This window comes from Mauremys reevesii, linkage group 6, assembly GCF_016161935.1.
Source record: "Mauremys reevesii isolate NIE-2019 linkage group 6, ASM1616193v1, whole genome shotgun sequence".
Taxonomy (NCBI): Eukaryota; Metazoa; Chordata; order Testudines; family Geoemydidae; genus Mauremys; species Mauremys reevesii.
The window spans coordinates 85,475,122-85,490,102 of NC_052628.1; the positions used below are offsets into that span (position 1 = coordinate 85,475,122).

Below are 14,981 nucleotides of genomic sequence, written 5' to 3' on the forward strand. Positions count from 1 at the left end.
TGGAAGAAGCCTTTTTACAGATACTCAACCATGCCCCTCAACAGTAGAGTCTATGACCCTTTTCTCCCAGCCCTGATTGCCATGTGTGTCAGTGAGGGTGCTGGGGGATGGCACCAATGTAGTCTCCGTCATAGTCAGGCTGTCACTAAATAGGTCTTGGGGTCTAGAGTATGTATCCTTTTGCTGATAGCTCTAGCTATCAGTGACAGGGCCCATCCTTCTCCAATGGCAGCTGAGCACGAGAGGAGAGTGATGACAAATTCTGCCCCCACTGACTCTTCAGGTATGTTATGGGCAGTGGTGCAAGTGGAATTCATTTTTTACCGGTACGGGGGTGGAGGGCATGTGATGTCCTCAAGTGACCCTCCATGTGATTCCTCCCCAGCCTGGGGCCCCCACACGCTCCCTGTACCCTCCCCATGATCCACCCCCCTTACCCTTTGGAACCGCAGTGGTGAAAGGAGCAGAACGTAGGGCCACTGGGTGGCTCCATGCCCACAGCTCCTCTGGCATGGCTGTACTGCCCCCAGCCCGGTCCTCTGGTGGGGCTGCTGTACAGATGGAGGAGACCCTGCATGGAAGGACTGGGGATGGTACAGCTGTGCTGGAGGAGCTGAGCAGCCCCACGTTCTGCTGCTCCTCTTTCCGGTATGCCGTACCAGCTATAAATATCTTGCTGGTACGGTGTTCCTGACTGTGCTGCCCTACTTGCACTGCTGGTTAAGGGTCATGATCCTCTTCCCTCACAAGAACTGTATGCAAGTTATGGTAGTCGTAGAACTTCAGTAGATTGGGTAGGCATTAAGGGGTGGTCAGGGCTTATGGAGAACACCTTCAGGGGTTTGACTGGAAGCTCATTTGCATAAGGACTCTGCCCCATTTTGTACTGCACTAGCTATCCTCACGTTTGATCAGATTAGTACACAACCTGCCTCTGTGACTCTCAGGACTGTGTAGTAGTAAGTAGTTTTTAGGATTCATCCCTAAGAGAATGCCAATGGAAGCAAATATTATCTCAGAATAATGTTGGTCTGCTGCAACAAAGTCAAAGCTGAGATTTATGGAGAATTAAGAAACTGAGATTTGTCCAGAACACATCATGTCAAACCAACCTAATATCCTTCTTGTGGATGCGGGGGGAAGCAGATATGATATATCTCAACTTTAGTAAGGCTTTTAATATTGTCTCCCACAGCCTTCTTATAAGCATACTAGGGAAATAAGGGCTAGATGAACTTACTACAAGGTGGATGCGTAACTACTCTCTAAGAGAGGTTTTTCAGCCAGTTGCCAATATTTCACAGTCAAGCTGGAAGGGCATATCAAGAGGGGTCCTTCAGGGATCTGTCCTGAGTCTAGTTCAATTTAATATCTTCATAAATAATTTTGGATAGTGGCATAGAGCACATTTAAAGTTTGTGGGTTGGGGAAAGTGGGGGTTACAAGCACCTTGGAGGACAGGAGTAGAATTCAGAATGATCTGGACAAACTGGAGAAATGGTCTGAAATAAATAGAATGAATTTCAGTCAGGACAGATGCAAAGTACTACACTTAAGAAGGAATAATCGATCGCACAAATACAAAATGAGAAATGACTGCCTAAGAAGGAGTACTGCGGAAAAGGAACTGAGGGTTATAGTGGATCACAAACTAAATATGAGTCAGCAGTGTAATACTGCTGCAAAAAAGTGAACATCATTCTGGGTTGTATTAGTAGGGATGTTGTAATAAGACACTCGAAGTAATTCTTCCACTCTACTCAGCACTAATAAGGCCACAATGGTGCAACTGTGTTTAGTTCTGGGCACCATACTTCAGGAAAGATGTGGACAAATTGGAGAAAGTTCAGAGGAGAGCAGCAAAAATGAATAAAGGTTTAGAAAACATGTCCTATGATGAAATATTGGGGGAAAATGGGTTTATTTAGTCTGGAGAAGAGAATACTGAGGGGGGTCATAAGTTTTTTCAAGTATGTAAAGATTTTTATGAAGAGAAGGGTGATACATTTTTCTTCTTATTCACTGAGGACTGAACAGCAAGAGAGATTTAGGCTAAGCATTAAGAAAAGCTTCCTAATTGTAAGGGTAGTTTTTTTTTAGATTTAGGGTTTTTAATGCCCAAGCCATAGCTATTTTGGTTCTTTAAGCAGTAGATCCAGTTACCTAGGAGGTTGTGAAATCTCTATCTTTGGAGGTTTTTAAGAACAGGTTAGACAAACACTTGTCGGGAACGGTCTAGATAATGCTTTACTCCCCTGCACTGACACAAGACTGACTCGTCACCTATCGAGTCCTAAATTTCTGATATTCTGTTATGTAAACTGAGATTCTGCTTGTGTTCATTTTGAGATAAGTGTTTCTCGTGTCCTGAAGGTGCTGGCCTTTTGGATTTTGTTTCTCTGCATTCCTGAGGCATGTAACTGTGCACCAGAAATGCATAATATGTGAAGAGTTTCATTTATAAAATGAAGACTTTAAATGTAAAAGAAAATAGAAGTGCCCTGCTAAATCTTAAACTAATGATTGTCTGTAGAAATCTCTCTAGTTTTGATTGCAGAACTGTGCGTTATAACACTCAGTTTTCCCCTCAACCTCACAATAGTGGGAGTCCATGACACTTTCCCAGCCCTGACTGCCATCTGTGTCAATCAGGTTTCTAGGAGATGGCACCAAAGTATATAGTGTCTTCCCATAGTCTGCCTGTCTACTTAAATAGGTCTTGGGTAAGTGCGAAGTAAGTTATTTGGTGACAGCTCTAAAATGGAACTGTAGCTAGGGAAATAAAAGTCCTGGTATCTTTCTGAAAATTTTTTCCTTTTTGGTTGAAATAATTTTTTAATCATTTATATTCTTCCACTTCTGTATTACTGTATCCTGGCCACCAATCTCTTACGTATTCAGCTGAAAAACTTGAACTTTAAAATTTCTGTCTAATCAGGGAACTAGTTTTTGACTGAAGTTCAATGATTTTGGTATGTTTGAAAATGTTGAGGTTTGAGCTCATAATATCAGTGTGAGCAACAGAAAAAGAGTCTGTAGCCTCTTCCTTACATTTTATGGGTGAGGTAAATGTAAAGTAGGCATGTGTACACACCTTTTATGTGATTGATTTACTGGTTTTGCTGACTTGTGCCTCTTAACTAGTAAAGTAGAATCTTAAGAAGAAACTAGGGAAGTTAAATGCAGAGTCAAGTTTGAGGAATGATGCAAACAAAATTTGATATTTATCACTGCAATCAGTCTTTAGACAAGTAGTGTTTTCTAAGCCTGTTCTATTGTTAAATGTAAACCATAAATAGAATTTCTGTATGGGAGTTGACCTGGAGTATCAGTCACAGAAATATATTATATTCATAGCAAAAATACTTATGAAATAGTGTAATTGTTATTCAAAATAAATTATAATTTAAAAGTAGCACATCCACATTTACTGCTTGCCAATGTCTGTTTTATAAAACAAATAATTTATGAGCTCTACAATCCAGAAAATATTTTTTGTACACATTTAGCTTGCTATCCAGTTTATTTTTGAACTGGGGTTTTAATAAAAATTTTAAATAGCCTAAAGTTATTTTTTCCCACCAAATGTTATCTTGGAACAAATATTAATAAAAAATTATAAACTCTTGGAAAATAAGTTAAAAAGGAAACATTGGTCCCAAATACCTATTGTAGTGCTGCCTGTCACCATTACATCAGTTTAAATAAATTGCAAGGCTTAAAACCTCTAGGAAATTTGATCCTTATTTACATATTCTGTTCAATTACAATAGAGAAGCAAGTCAAATATGAGTGAATACAGTTTTTTCAGCCAACTGAAGTATGTGTTTTAGAATGACTTAGTTACAGGCTTTGTGTCTTGATATAGAAAGCAGTAGCAAAGCATGCACAGGTATGTCTAGAAAATGTAGAAACTTACTTTCTGGAACTTGCCTTATGTACTTCAGTCATCTTTAGTACAGTTTCCCTTTCTTCCACTGGAGTGGTTGTCACCATAATGATTCGATAAAATGGAAAACAAGTGAAGTTATTAGCTTTAAACTTGATCTAAAAGTAATATTTACAACTAATGATTATGATTAGTGAAAACAAGAGCTGGGTTGTTGTATGTTTTAGCAAACTTTAATTTCTTTTCTTAAGAAACGAATGCCAGGAGAGCAGTAGACAGAGGATATGTCCATGTGCTTTTAACAAGTTATGTAGATTGGCACCGTCATGATAATCGACACAGACACATGCTGATCCGTAAAGGAATCTTACAGTGCATTAAAAGTGTTACAAATATCAAGTTGGGAAGGAAAGCGTTTATTGATGCCAATGGGATGAAAATTCTTTACAACACTTCCCAAGTGAGTTTAATTTCTTTTTTTTGCTATGATTGCACATGAAGATTTTTTCTGTATGCTATTATTATGGGTATGCTTTTATAAATGGTCGCATGACTCACAGTAGTTGTCTTATAGAAAATAATTGCTAACTTCTAAGATCAAAAGTACAAAACAGTTAAATTCCTTTTCACCATTGAATTGTTACAGTGTAAATTGTAAACTACTGTTCCGTGGTAAAAGTGTATTTGGCTTTTTTTACATCAGTGTATAACCATATATAAAACACTTGTAAATGTTTAGCTAATCCAAACCTTCATTGGTTAAGTGTTTTGACACCCTGCCCCACAAAAGAAATGTTTCTCATGCAATAGAACATCTAGTACATTGCTCCATTATTATTGGGAAGGGCATTAACGAATTTCCTGTGCTGAATTACAGCTGTCAAGGCTGGTACTCCACCAGTTATGTGAATTGATAGGGGGTTTTATTGCTTTCCATTTCTAGTTGAATGCTTAAAGTCTCCCTATGTCTTCTGCTTTACATCCTAAGGTATAAAGCAGAAATTGTATACTAAGGTAGTGCATCATTATCAAGGTCCTGTTCTATGTGGTGGTAGCGCTCTGCCCTGCTACAAGAATTAATTTAACTTCTGTGCTTAGTCTCATTCTTTGGCTTGGCTAAAGCTGGAGAGAGGCAATGTGATGGAAGTGTTTTATACTATTTGGCAGTAATTTAGGCTACCAATTGAGAGACTTTGAGCTCCAAAGAGAATACTCTTCCAAATGATAAAGGTATAGCAGAGTTGGAGGAGGATCTACAGGTTTCAGTCAAATGGAGTAGGCAAAGTTTCTTTTATATTCCATTTATTCAAGCTGTCTTAAAAACTTAGTATAACTATTTTTATATTAAATTCATGTTGTACTGGAGTTTTTCAGTGACAATATAATCTAAAATATTCTACTCTTTTGTATGCTCTACATGCAATGCTGTGTTTCTAAAAACAGTTTGCATTCCATTGTTTTCATTCTTTCTTTTTTGTAACAGGATTGCCTTGCTGTGAGAACTCTTGATCCTCTAGTCAACACATCAAGTCTTATAATGAGAAAATGTTTTCCTAAAAACCGTCTTCCACTACCAACTATTAAAAGTGTTTTTCATTTCCAACTACCAGTTATCCCTATTAATGGTCCTGTGGCTCAGCTGTACAGTTTGCCTCCTGAAGGTATGGTCAGATTGTAATAGGTTGGCTTTTGTATATATATTTAACACTCCTCTGCTAGATTGATCAGACTTGCACATCTGTTTGTGATTATCTAGTCCTCGAGAGCTTGGGCTCACTGGAGAGAGTGAATTAATATAGAGTCTCCTTTAGCTCAGTGACAGGTCTGTGGTTTTGGAGCCAAGTGTGAAATTCTGTCTCCTGTACTATATACGTGCAGGTTAGCTGACAACAATTTTGTCTGAATGTATGTGGCTATGGGCTGAATTTACTTTCTTCCAATTGTCCAAATAGGCACTAATATTGCATTCATTAAGGAACCCATCAACAGAATGAGTGCCTAAATGATCTTTTCCAAAAATCTGCAAAATTCCTGCACAAAATGCATTTGAATTTTTAGAGTATTTTCTGTGATCCGTAATAAGCCAAATTCACCAATAGTGTAACTGAATACATAGGCACTGAAGCCACTGGAGTATGCCCGCTCGTACCAGCAGCAAATTTAGCCCAGTGTCTCTGAATTGTATCATGCAACAGTTTAATGTGCTTACCTTATCTTATTTTCCATTTGAATAAATTAAAAACATTCCTTCATACTACTGGAGCCAGATCCAGTCCAAAATCTAGCAGTGCAAAGTGTCCAGAAAGGAAACTTAAATTTCCCAGCCCTGTTTGGAAGAGGTGGTCACATGCTGAGCAGAGAAGGTCCAGTCCGGAGGAGTTGGTCCGAAGTGTCTTCAGTCCATATGTTAGAAAACCGTTTTCTATGTGAATATATTTTTTTAAAAAGTGGAAAAACCGTTTAAATGTTCTTACTGGACAGAAATGTAATAGATGGTTCTGCAGTATTGCCAGCTGAGCCGTCTGTTTCTGATACATCTGGTAATGGTTAGCGTTCATATGTTTCACAGAAGTTTAATTTGTGTAGTATTGACAGATTTCAGTTGGTGAGTGAAAGTTTTACACATTACATTTTTTTTTCTGGAATGTGCATGTTGTAGAAAATCTACATCTGCCTTACTTATAGAGCATTTTATATCATAGTGGATGACGTAGTAGATGAAAGTGATGACAATGATGACATCGAAACAGAAAGTGAAATTGAAAATGAAGATGACAAGGACCACCTCTTTAAGGTTAGTACTAGACCCAATCAGAGGGACCAGATTTATACCATTAATATATTTTACATTACTTCAAAGGTTCACTTTTGCCATACCCATAACTGTGTTCACGTATTAAGGCGATATCAGTAGTGAGTCCAGCTGGGATTCCCAAAGGGGCGTAATGGAGATGGGCATTGAGATAATTGCTGAAAGTCCATTGAAAATGAATGGAAGTTGGGTGTCTTCCCTTATGTCCTCTTGGAAAAAAAACATCTTCTATAGTTAAGATCCAAGATTCCTACCTAGGGTAGGTCTAAAGTATCTCGGTTTCACACATCAGTGATTTAATATCTCCAGATGTTGGCACACTGACTCTTCAGAGGGCAATTGAATTTACATGCAGTTTATAGCAGAAACATTTAAAATGTTCCCTCTGAAGTATTGCTCTGCCGTCTGCACTTTTTGGATTCCTCCCTAAACAACCACAGTCCCCACGAACTGTACATATGCATGCACATACTTTCAGATAGTAACTTTGGCCCTGGGCCACATTTGACCTTTTTCAAATTAAACATGCATGCTTTTTGTTGGAGTGAAGTTTCCCGCCTTCCAATATCAAGCCCCACTTTTCCCACATCAACCTCCATGTGACCCTCCTTTAGGATTCCCCCCATACCTCTTATGCAATCCTGCTGCTCTGTCATCTCATCCAGAGCCCTTTCTCTTGCAGCCCCTCTGCCTAACATCCATAAAATGGATACTGATAAACAGATTATCAGTGTTTAAAAGCCAAATGTTGTTGTAGGAAGGTGAAGTTGTGGTAAGGTGCAGGGGTGTTATGGAATGGAAAGAGAGAACAGCAGGAGTGAAGTCTGGGCTACATTAGGTTGCAATGGGGCAATACAGCGGGACATGCAGGAGAAATGCAGTTCTTCAGGGCCAGTACAAGAAGTGGGATGGTGGAGAGGGAAGAGCATGTTGAGGTATAAGGGCTCTGCATGAGTCGTTACACAGGGTAGAATATGCATCAATACTGATAGTGTCCGTGTGAATAACTACAAGAGTTGAAACATACTTATTAAAGCTGGGAAATTTATACATCAAAACCTTACTTAACTTTGAGATAAGTGGTGTTTTAGTGGGTGTTTTTTTTTGTAAAAGAGTAGGCCGTAAGCCAAACTAATGCAAGTTGTTAAAGCAAGGGAGTAAGCAGTTAAATGATTTTATATCCCATCTGCACTCAACTTATTAGTTCCCCCATCACAATCTCTATCCCAGTCCACAGCCCACATAACTTTGTACTCATTTTGGATGACTTCACCTGAGAAATATATTACACGCGGATGTTTTACGAGATCTGTGCATAATACATTTGCATACAGGCAGGAAAATTTGTGACATACATGTGGTGATATGTCCAAGGTTTTCTGCAGACAAATCAGATTGGTATGCTAGTGTCTGGCTTATGTAAAGTATTAGTGCTTAATATATAACTGTTTTTAGATTGAAGCACTTTTTTGAAATTTAGCCGAGAAGTTCATTTATAATACTCATGTAGTTAACTTTTTCTGTTGCTCTTGCAGAACGATGATATAGAGACTGATATTAATAAACTGAAACCAAGGCAAGAATTGGGACGACCTGTAGAAGAACTAAAAATGTATGAACAATTTTTCCCCGAACTATCAGATAACTTTAAGGTAAAGCATGTTAGATTTAATGTATGGTTGTTCTGCATGTCTTGAATGCTCTGTTTTTAACTGTTCATAACTCTAACTTCCAGCCTCTCCTTTTCAAACTTGATCATAGTCATCAGTGGGGTACGTCTTGCTTACATGCCAAACAGCTAAGTTCAGCTGTTTAAAAGTTTTATTGTGTGGGAATAATTTTTTTAGCAAGTATAACTACCCCATGTCTGCATTTGAAATTTAAAAAAAGGCTCATGGTGTGTTGGTCACACTTGGATTGGAGATAGGGGAGAAAAATGGGGGGGCGGGGGGAAATGTCCACATATGGAATGCTATGAGCATGTGAAACCAGGGTATACTTAGTAATGAATACTGTATTTTACCATAGATTATATTTTAATTCTTTTAAATAACAGTGAATGCTGGCTTTTAGTGCTGGGATGATGATTGCTGTGCTAAAAGGGCAATGGTCACAAGACCCCCTATTGACTTTAGGCTCCAAGTAATCAATTGATTTAGCAGGTAGTATTAGAGGGTGTTCATGACATTAAATGAAAGTGACTTTAGCATGTTTGGAAACTGTAGATCTCTTCTGAAGCATAATTGTAAAAATGGTGATATGGGATTCCATGTTTGTCTCAAAAACGTACGTGGTTTACAAATAAAAATGTAGTTTTCTTCTTGCCCTTTGAAATCAACTTGACTTGGAGCACAGGTTGAGTTTCCCCCCTCTCTTGTTCAATATCACGTATAATAATAATAATAATTAATAATAAAAAATCTGTAGGCCAAACGATGCCATATTTAACTCTCTAGTTTCAGAGTTGTCTTTCGTGTCCCCTTTCACATTGCCTCTGTAAACCCATCACCGCCAAAGGTTTTGCACAGATGTAACTAATCTGAAATATTAGTAAACATGAAAGAATAGGATACAGGTCACTCTCTCCTTGCTATGGTAGCTGTGCTAATAAGAGAAAACAGTAAAAACTGTTTTTGGCACAATTGTGAAGAAGGCTCTGAAATAACAAGATCTGTTATATACGAGTGTGTCTTTTTTTTTTTTTTTTTGGTATGATCAATTTTCAGAATAGAACAGTACTTCAGGCATCTCATTTGTGTGTAATTTTGTGATGCGCAACAACTTTTATTATTGTAGTATCAGTTATTTGTATAATCAGCAACAAATTTTTATTTGTAAACCAATCAAAGTTGATACGGAGTAATTGAAGCAATGGTTCGTCAACTCCAGAGTACCATTTTTAAGTCATTTTTAACCGTATGCCTGCATCTTAATTATGTTACTGAGCTAGTCACTAATGATCATTTTTTCAGCTTACCTAGTGACACTAGCAATATAAGAGTTTTGTTTTAAGATTATAAATCAGTGTCTATCTTGCTATAACTAATCAGAAAAAATATTTACTGTGTTATAAAAAATAAAATAGTAACTCTGATATTTCTAAACTGGTATAAAGTTGGTCTGTTGAAAATATAAAATCAGCACTGAAAGTTTGCAGATGATGCACAAATTGGGGGTGTGATAAATATTGAAGAGGACTGGTCACAGGTATAGAGCAATCTGGATTGTGTGGCAAGCTGCATGGAAGCAAACAATATGAGTTTTAATATGGCCAAATGTAAGGAACAAAGAATATAGGCCTTACTTACAGGATGGGAAACTGTAAGCTGGGAATCACTCACTCTGGAAAAAAAACTTGCGGAGTCATAGTGGATAATCAGCTGAACATGAGATCCCAGTGCAGTGCTGTGGCCCTAAGGGCTAGTGTGATCCTTAGATGCATGAATAGCAGGACTAGAGGTTGTTATCTTTTTAATATAGCATTGGTGCAACCACTGCTAGAATACTATGTCCAGTTCAGGTGCTCACAATTCAAGAAAGGTGTTGATAAATTGGAGAGGGTTCAGAGAAGAACTACGAGAATGATGAAGGAATTGGAAAATGTGATAGCTCTATCTAGTGATAGATTCAAGAAGCTCAATCTATTCAGTTTAACAAAGAGAAGTTAAGGGATGACTTGATCAGCTTATCAATACCTGCATAGGGGACAAATACTTGATAATGGGATCTTCAGTCTAGCAGACAAAGCTATAACAAGATCCCATGGTTGGAAGTTGAAACTAAACAATTTCAGACTGGAAATAGGGTGTACATGTTTACCAGTAACTGTTCGAATTAATCATTTGGAAGAATTAACCAAGAGTTGTGGTGGATTCTCCATCATTGGCAACTTCTAAATCAAGACTGGATTTTTTTTCCTACAAGAATATACTCCAGTTCCCCAAAACAAGTCCTGTTTGAAGTTCTATGGCCTGTGTTATGTAGGAGGTCAGACTTGATGATCACAGTGCTCCCTTCAGGCCTTGGAAGCTATGAATAGCACAGCACTTCCCCATTGTTTACATGCACATATCTGATGACATGAAAGACTTTTATGTTTGAAACAGTAAATATCTTTCTGCAGTAAGATGACTTCTCATAGCTACTTTTTGTCTGACTTCTTATGGCAAAAGTACTTCTTGGGATTTTGAGGAAGGTGTACAAATAGTTTCTTTAGGGACTTTGACTGACTGTTGGCTTGGCATACAGGAGACCTATGTTTTTCTTGGCTCTGCTGTTGGCTTGCTCTGTGACCTTGGGCAAATTACTTGATCTCTTTGCCTCACTGTCCCCAGCTTTAAAATAGGGATAATGATGATTACCCACCTTTTGTAAAGCATTTGGTGATCTAAAGATGAAAAGCATCATATAAGAGCTAACTATTATCCTTTAGACTTCATATAGCAGGACAGTGCTAAATCTGCGTGAGGGAAGGGACTAGGAAACGGTCAAAACTTGAGGGAAATGCATTTTATTTCTTGTTTAATATCTGAATATTGGAAAAACTGGAAAGCAAATGGATAAAAATTGATCAAGTGGAAAGTGTTTGTTTTAATGAGGACAACGGTGTTGTCGAACCTTTCTAGTCCTTATGTCAGCAATATTATATATGCTATGTGATTAAATGCTGCACACCTTTTTTAATTTCATGGCACAATTTAAAAAAAATTACTTAAGTTTTGTGATGTCACTGAAGAATTGCCTCATTTAGGTGGTGGCATTTTTCATTTGGAAAAGGTTAACTTTTACAAAGTTTCTGTAGCTTAACAGGCAAACATTTTAGGATTATATTTATCCTGAATACCTTATTCCAAAATATACTTGTTTTATTGCCACTAAAAACCATGGAAAAGAAGTGTCCTATTATAAGCAAATACAAACAAACTTTTAAAATATGAAAAATTGTTTCCTAATCATGTTCGTTCTTTCTTTGTAAAGGACTATGACTTAGTCTCCAAGGAACCAAAGCCTTTTGCATCTGATGCAAATCTAAGTGGACCGATTGTTGTTCCTACGGCAGGAGAGGAGCAGTCTGTAGAAGCAAATCACTCAGTCAAGGGAATTACTGTGAAAGAGAGCAATCACTTGCAAGCAGAGGAGTGTAATAAAAGGCCAGCCTTTTTGGATCTGCCAAAGAAAGATCGATACAAAGACAATAGCTTACAGCAGCAAAGTGATCAAAAGAAACTGCTTTCGTCATGCCAGTGCCTAAGCTATGAAATAGTGAAAGGCTTGGACAGGATTACTTTGCAGAATACTTCAAAAAATGAACAGTATTACAAAACAGGGTGCGTAATGAAGAAAGAAAGCAAAACTAGCCTTACCTCACTCACTTGTAATAAACCTTGCCAGCATGTTTCATCTTGCGGAAATGTTCTATTTGAGGGACGATCTGTCCAGCTGGGAAAGCTGTGCTTCACGGGTGTTGATCCTGAGGAAGAGGATGATTCCAGCTCACATTCATCTGGGGAGCAAGTGATTCTTGAGGTGCCTGATATATTGCCACTCCATGACCCTGATCTTTATATTGAGATTGTGAAAAACACAAAGTCTGTCCCTGAATATTCAGAAGTGGCTTACCCAGATTACTTTGGTCACATTCCACCTCCATTTAAGGAGCCTATTTTAGAAAGACCTTATGGTGTGCAGAGGTGAGTTGACATATTTCTTTGAAAGAGCAATTGTTGCAAGAATAGTACAATTGAGAAATTCATGTTTAATGTATAAAATTATCATCTTTGTTTATAGTTTTGTCTCTAAAACATTTTAAAAAAATTATTCTGAAGGCAAGTGACAAGCTGGTACAAACTAGTAAATAAAGTAATGAAGTTCTATTGTGAAAGAAATTTTTGGTGTAACTTTCTGTAATTAAAGCTATCTGAATGTTAAACTACCAAAAAAAGTTTTTCTGAAATGAGAAATACTGCCTTTAAAACTTAATTTGAAAATAAGATGAAGGTGCAAGCAAGCAGTAAACATTAACTTTCTAAAATTAAGCAGTGAATTATAAAAGATTAACGTTTTGTGGATTTCAGCCTGGGATTAGGGAATGTGTTATCAACCAAAAACAAACAAACAGTGAACTTGCATAGTGTCAGTTCTTTTGACACTTCTTTCTGCAAGAAAGAAGAGTTTTTAGCTCCCAATTACATAAATCAGTGTACATGTGAATGGTCAGTTTCATCATCCCCTTTTACACTCCTTCACTGATATTTTTTTCAGTACTTCAGGCATTTTATACTCTCCTCAAAATACTACTGGGTAATCTTATGCTTAGAGAAATCTTTATATCAAAGATAAAATTGGCATCTCTGTTCCAGTACTTATTTTATCTTGGTGCCTTAACCAATTCACACACAACTTTCGCTTTTAACAGGTGAATGTATATTTGCATTTATGCCTAGGGCTGGTGTGTGTAAACCTGAGTTTAGTCTGAGAATTTTCTTTGTTTTACTTTAAGGTACTGGAATTGGGGTGGGGAGGGGGGATATTTTTACAGTCTGAAAGTTCTTAAAGTGCATTCATACTTGTCCTGAGGAACCAACTGGAATTTCATGTGAACCCTTCTGAACTTCATTCAGAAACCATAATGCCTTCATTTTATAAGGTACAGCATCCTAAAAGTTCACTGGATGCAGGTAAAACAGTTGATCACATTACCACAATGGGATGGATTTATTGTAGGAAAACATTAAAAGTGAACTTGGTTTCTCCAGGAATTCAAGCTTTACAAAAACAAATTGAAAATGAGTATGGTTAAAGGGTAGGGCAAAATTTACAAAACTGCCATAGTGACTTAGGAGCTTGTCTACTGATTTTTTTTTTTTGGGTGTGTGCGCGAATTAAGTACTTTTGAAAATTTTACTCCTAGTATAAAGTAAACCTCCAGGGGAAACTACTTGTTTCCAGGGTTTTGTAGTAAAGACATTACTGTAGGATAGGAGATGAGACTGCTGGGGAGAGGATGTGGCTTTGTGAGGCAGGTGGAAGTTTGGGGAAAAAATTCATGCCGCTGTCTGTGTTCAGGACCCAAGACTGGAATTCCAAGAGCAGAGTAGGCTAAAACTCTATTCTCTCTACTCAGTACAAAGGGATTACACTGGGATTGTGTGCTTTGGTGAGTGTCTCTCTCTCATACACTCGCACCAGGCTAAGGGCTTGTTTACACTGCGATGTTGTCGACAAAACTTTTGTCTTTCATGGGTATTTAAAAAAGCCTCCCCGCGAAAGATACTAGTTTTGCTGGCACAAGTGGCAGTGTGAATGCGGCTTTGTCGGCAGGAGCGCTCTTGGTACTTGTTGGGCTTGTGATTTCTTTTAAGATTGGTTACTCTTGTGGATAGACTGTCCTGAGTTAACAAGAAATGGCCTTTCCTCTCCCCAGCAACATTTACTTTAAGTGCAGATAATTGCCAGCCTGAGCCCACTTAGACTGCACTACAGTACCCTACAGAGTTGATTGTCTTCCTTCCGTTTTATTACAGCTGCTGTGCAAGTTTCCCCGCACAGCTCTACCAATATACGCTTTAGCTTTTCCAGTCCAGGGCCTCCTTTGAACAGATACTGCCAATTATGCAGTGGTTTTGTAATATGGATAAAATGTCCATCAGGCATTTGTCTGAGACCACCAAACTCATTCTCATTTGCGATCCAGTTAGTAGATGAACCTAGGTCTCCAGAGGTGAAAGACTAATGCACTAACCCACTCACTCCACAGCCTAGCCCAGAGGTTCTGTCAACAAATTTTTTGGTGGCCTCAGAGTGCAGCCACCAACTCTCACTGATGGCCGTACTGACACTTTTTTTCCTAAAATACTTCATTAACTTTAGGAAAAACAACTAAATATGCACAGATACACATCCAAATCATTGTAATGTATATTTGTAGGATTTTTTTGGCAGAGTCACTATTAAAAATAACACTGCCTCCCCCTTCGGGAGTGATATTTGTGAATATCACAGCACACTTAGTAGGTACCTGGGATGCTATGAAAAGAGATACTTCATATTAACAAACATCCAAGTATCACTTTTCAGAGATAGCTAGTAAGTCTGCTGTGAAAAGTGATACTTGCATGTTAGTTAATATCACTTTTCTCCCTGAAGGGGTGGGAGGCAAAAGGGGAGGCAAGCAAGGGCCAGAGACGATGGTGGGATGGATGCGGGGCTAGGGGAGGTGGTGGGGGCCCAGGGCAATGGGGGGGATGGATGCGGAGCAGTGGAAGGCAGCGGAGCCAGGGG

General features: G+C 38.3%; 1 protein-coding gene across 8 annotated transcripts in view; it reads left to right on the forward strand.

Moving 5' to 3' along the window:
• The window catches only part of AGTPBP1 (ATP/GTP binding carboxypeptidase 1), a 127,351-nt gene that overhangs the window by 52,662 nt on the left and 59,708 nt on the right, over window positions 1-14,981 (forward strand). For all 8 annotated transcript variants that reach the window (XM_039543046.1, XM_039543045.1, XM_039543047.1 and 5 more), the window contains 5 exons: window positions 4,141-4,349; window positions 5,373-5,550; window positions 6,592-6,683; window positions 8,237-8,353; window positions 11,679-12,391. In XM_039543046.1, the coding sequence (XP_039398980.1) occupies window positions 4,141-4,349; window positions 5,373-5,550; window positions 6,592-6,683; window positions 8,237-8,353; window positions 11,679-12,391 (1,309 nt within the window). The remainder of the gene's footprint in view (window positions 1-4,140; window positions 4,350-5,372; window positions 5,551-6,591; window positions 6,684-8,236; window positions 8,354-11,678; window positions 12,392-14,981) is intronic.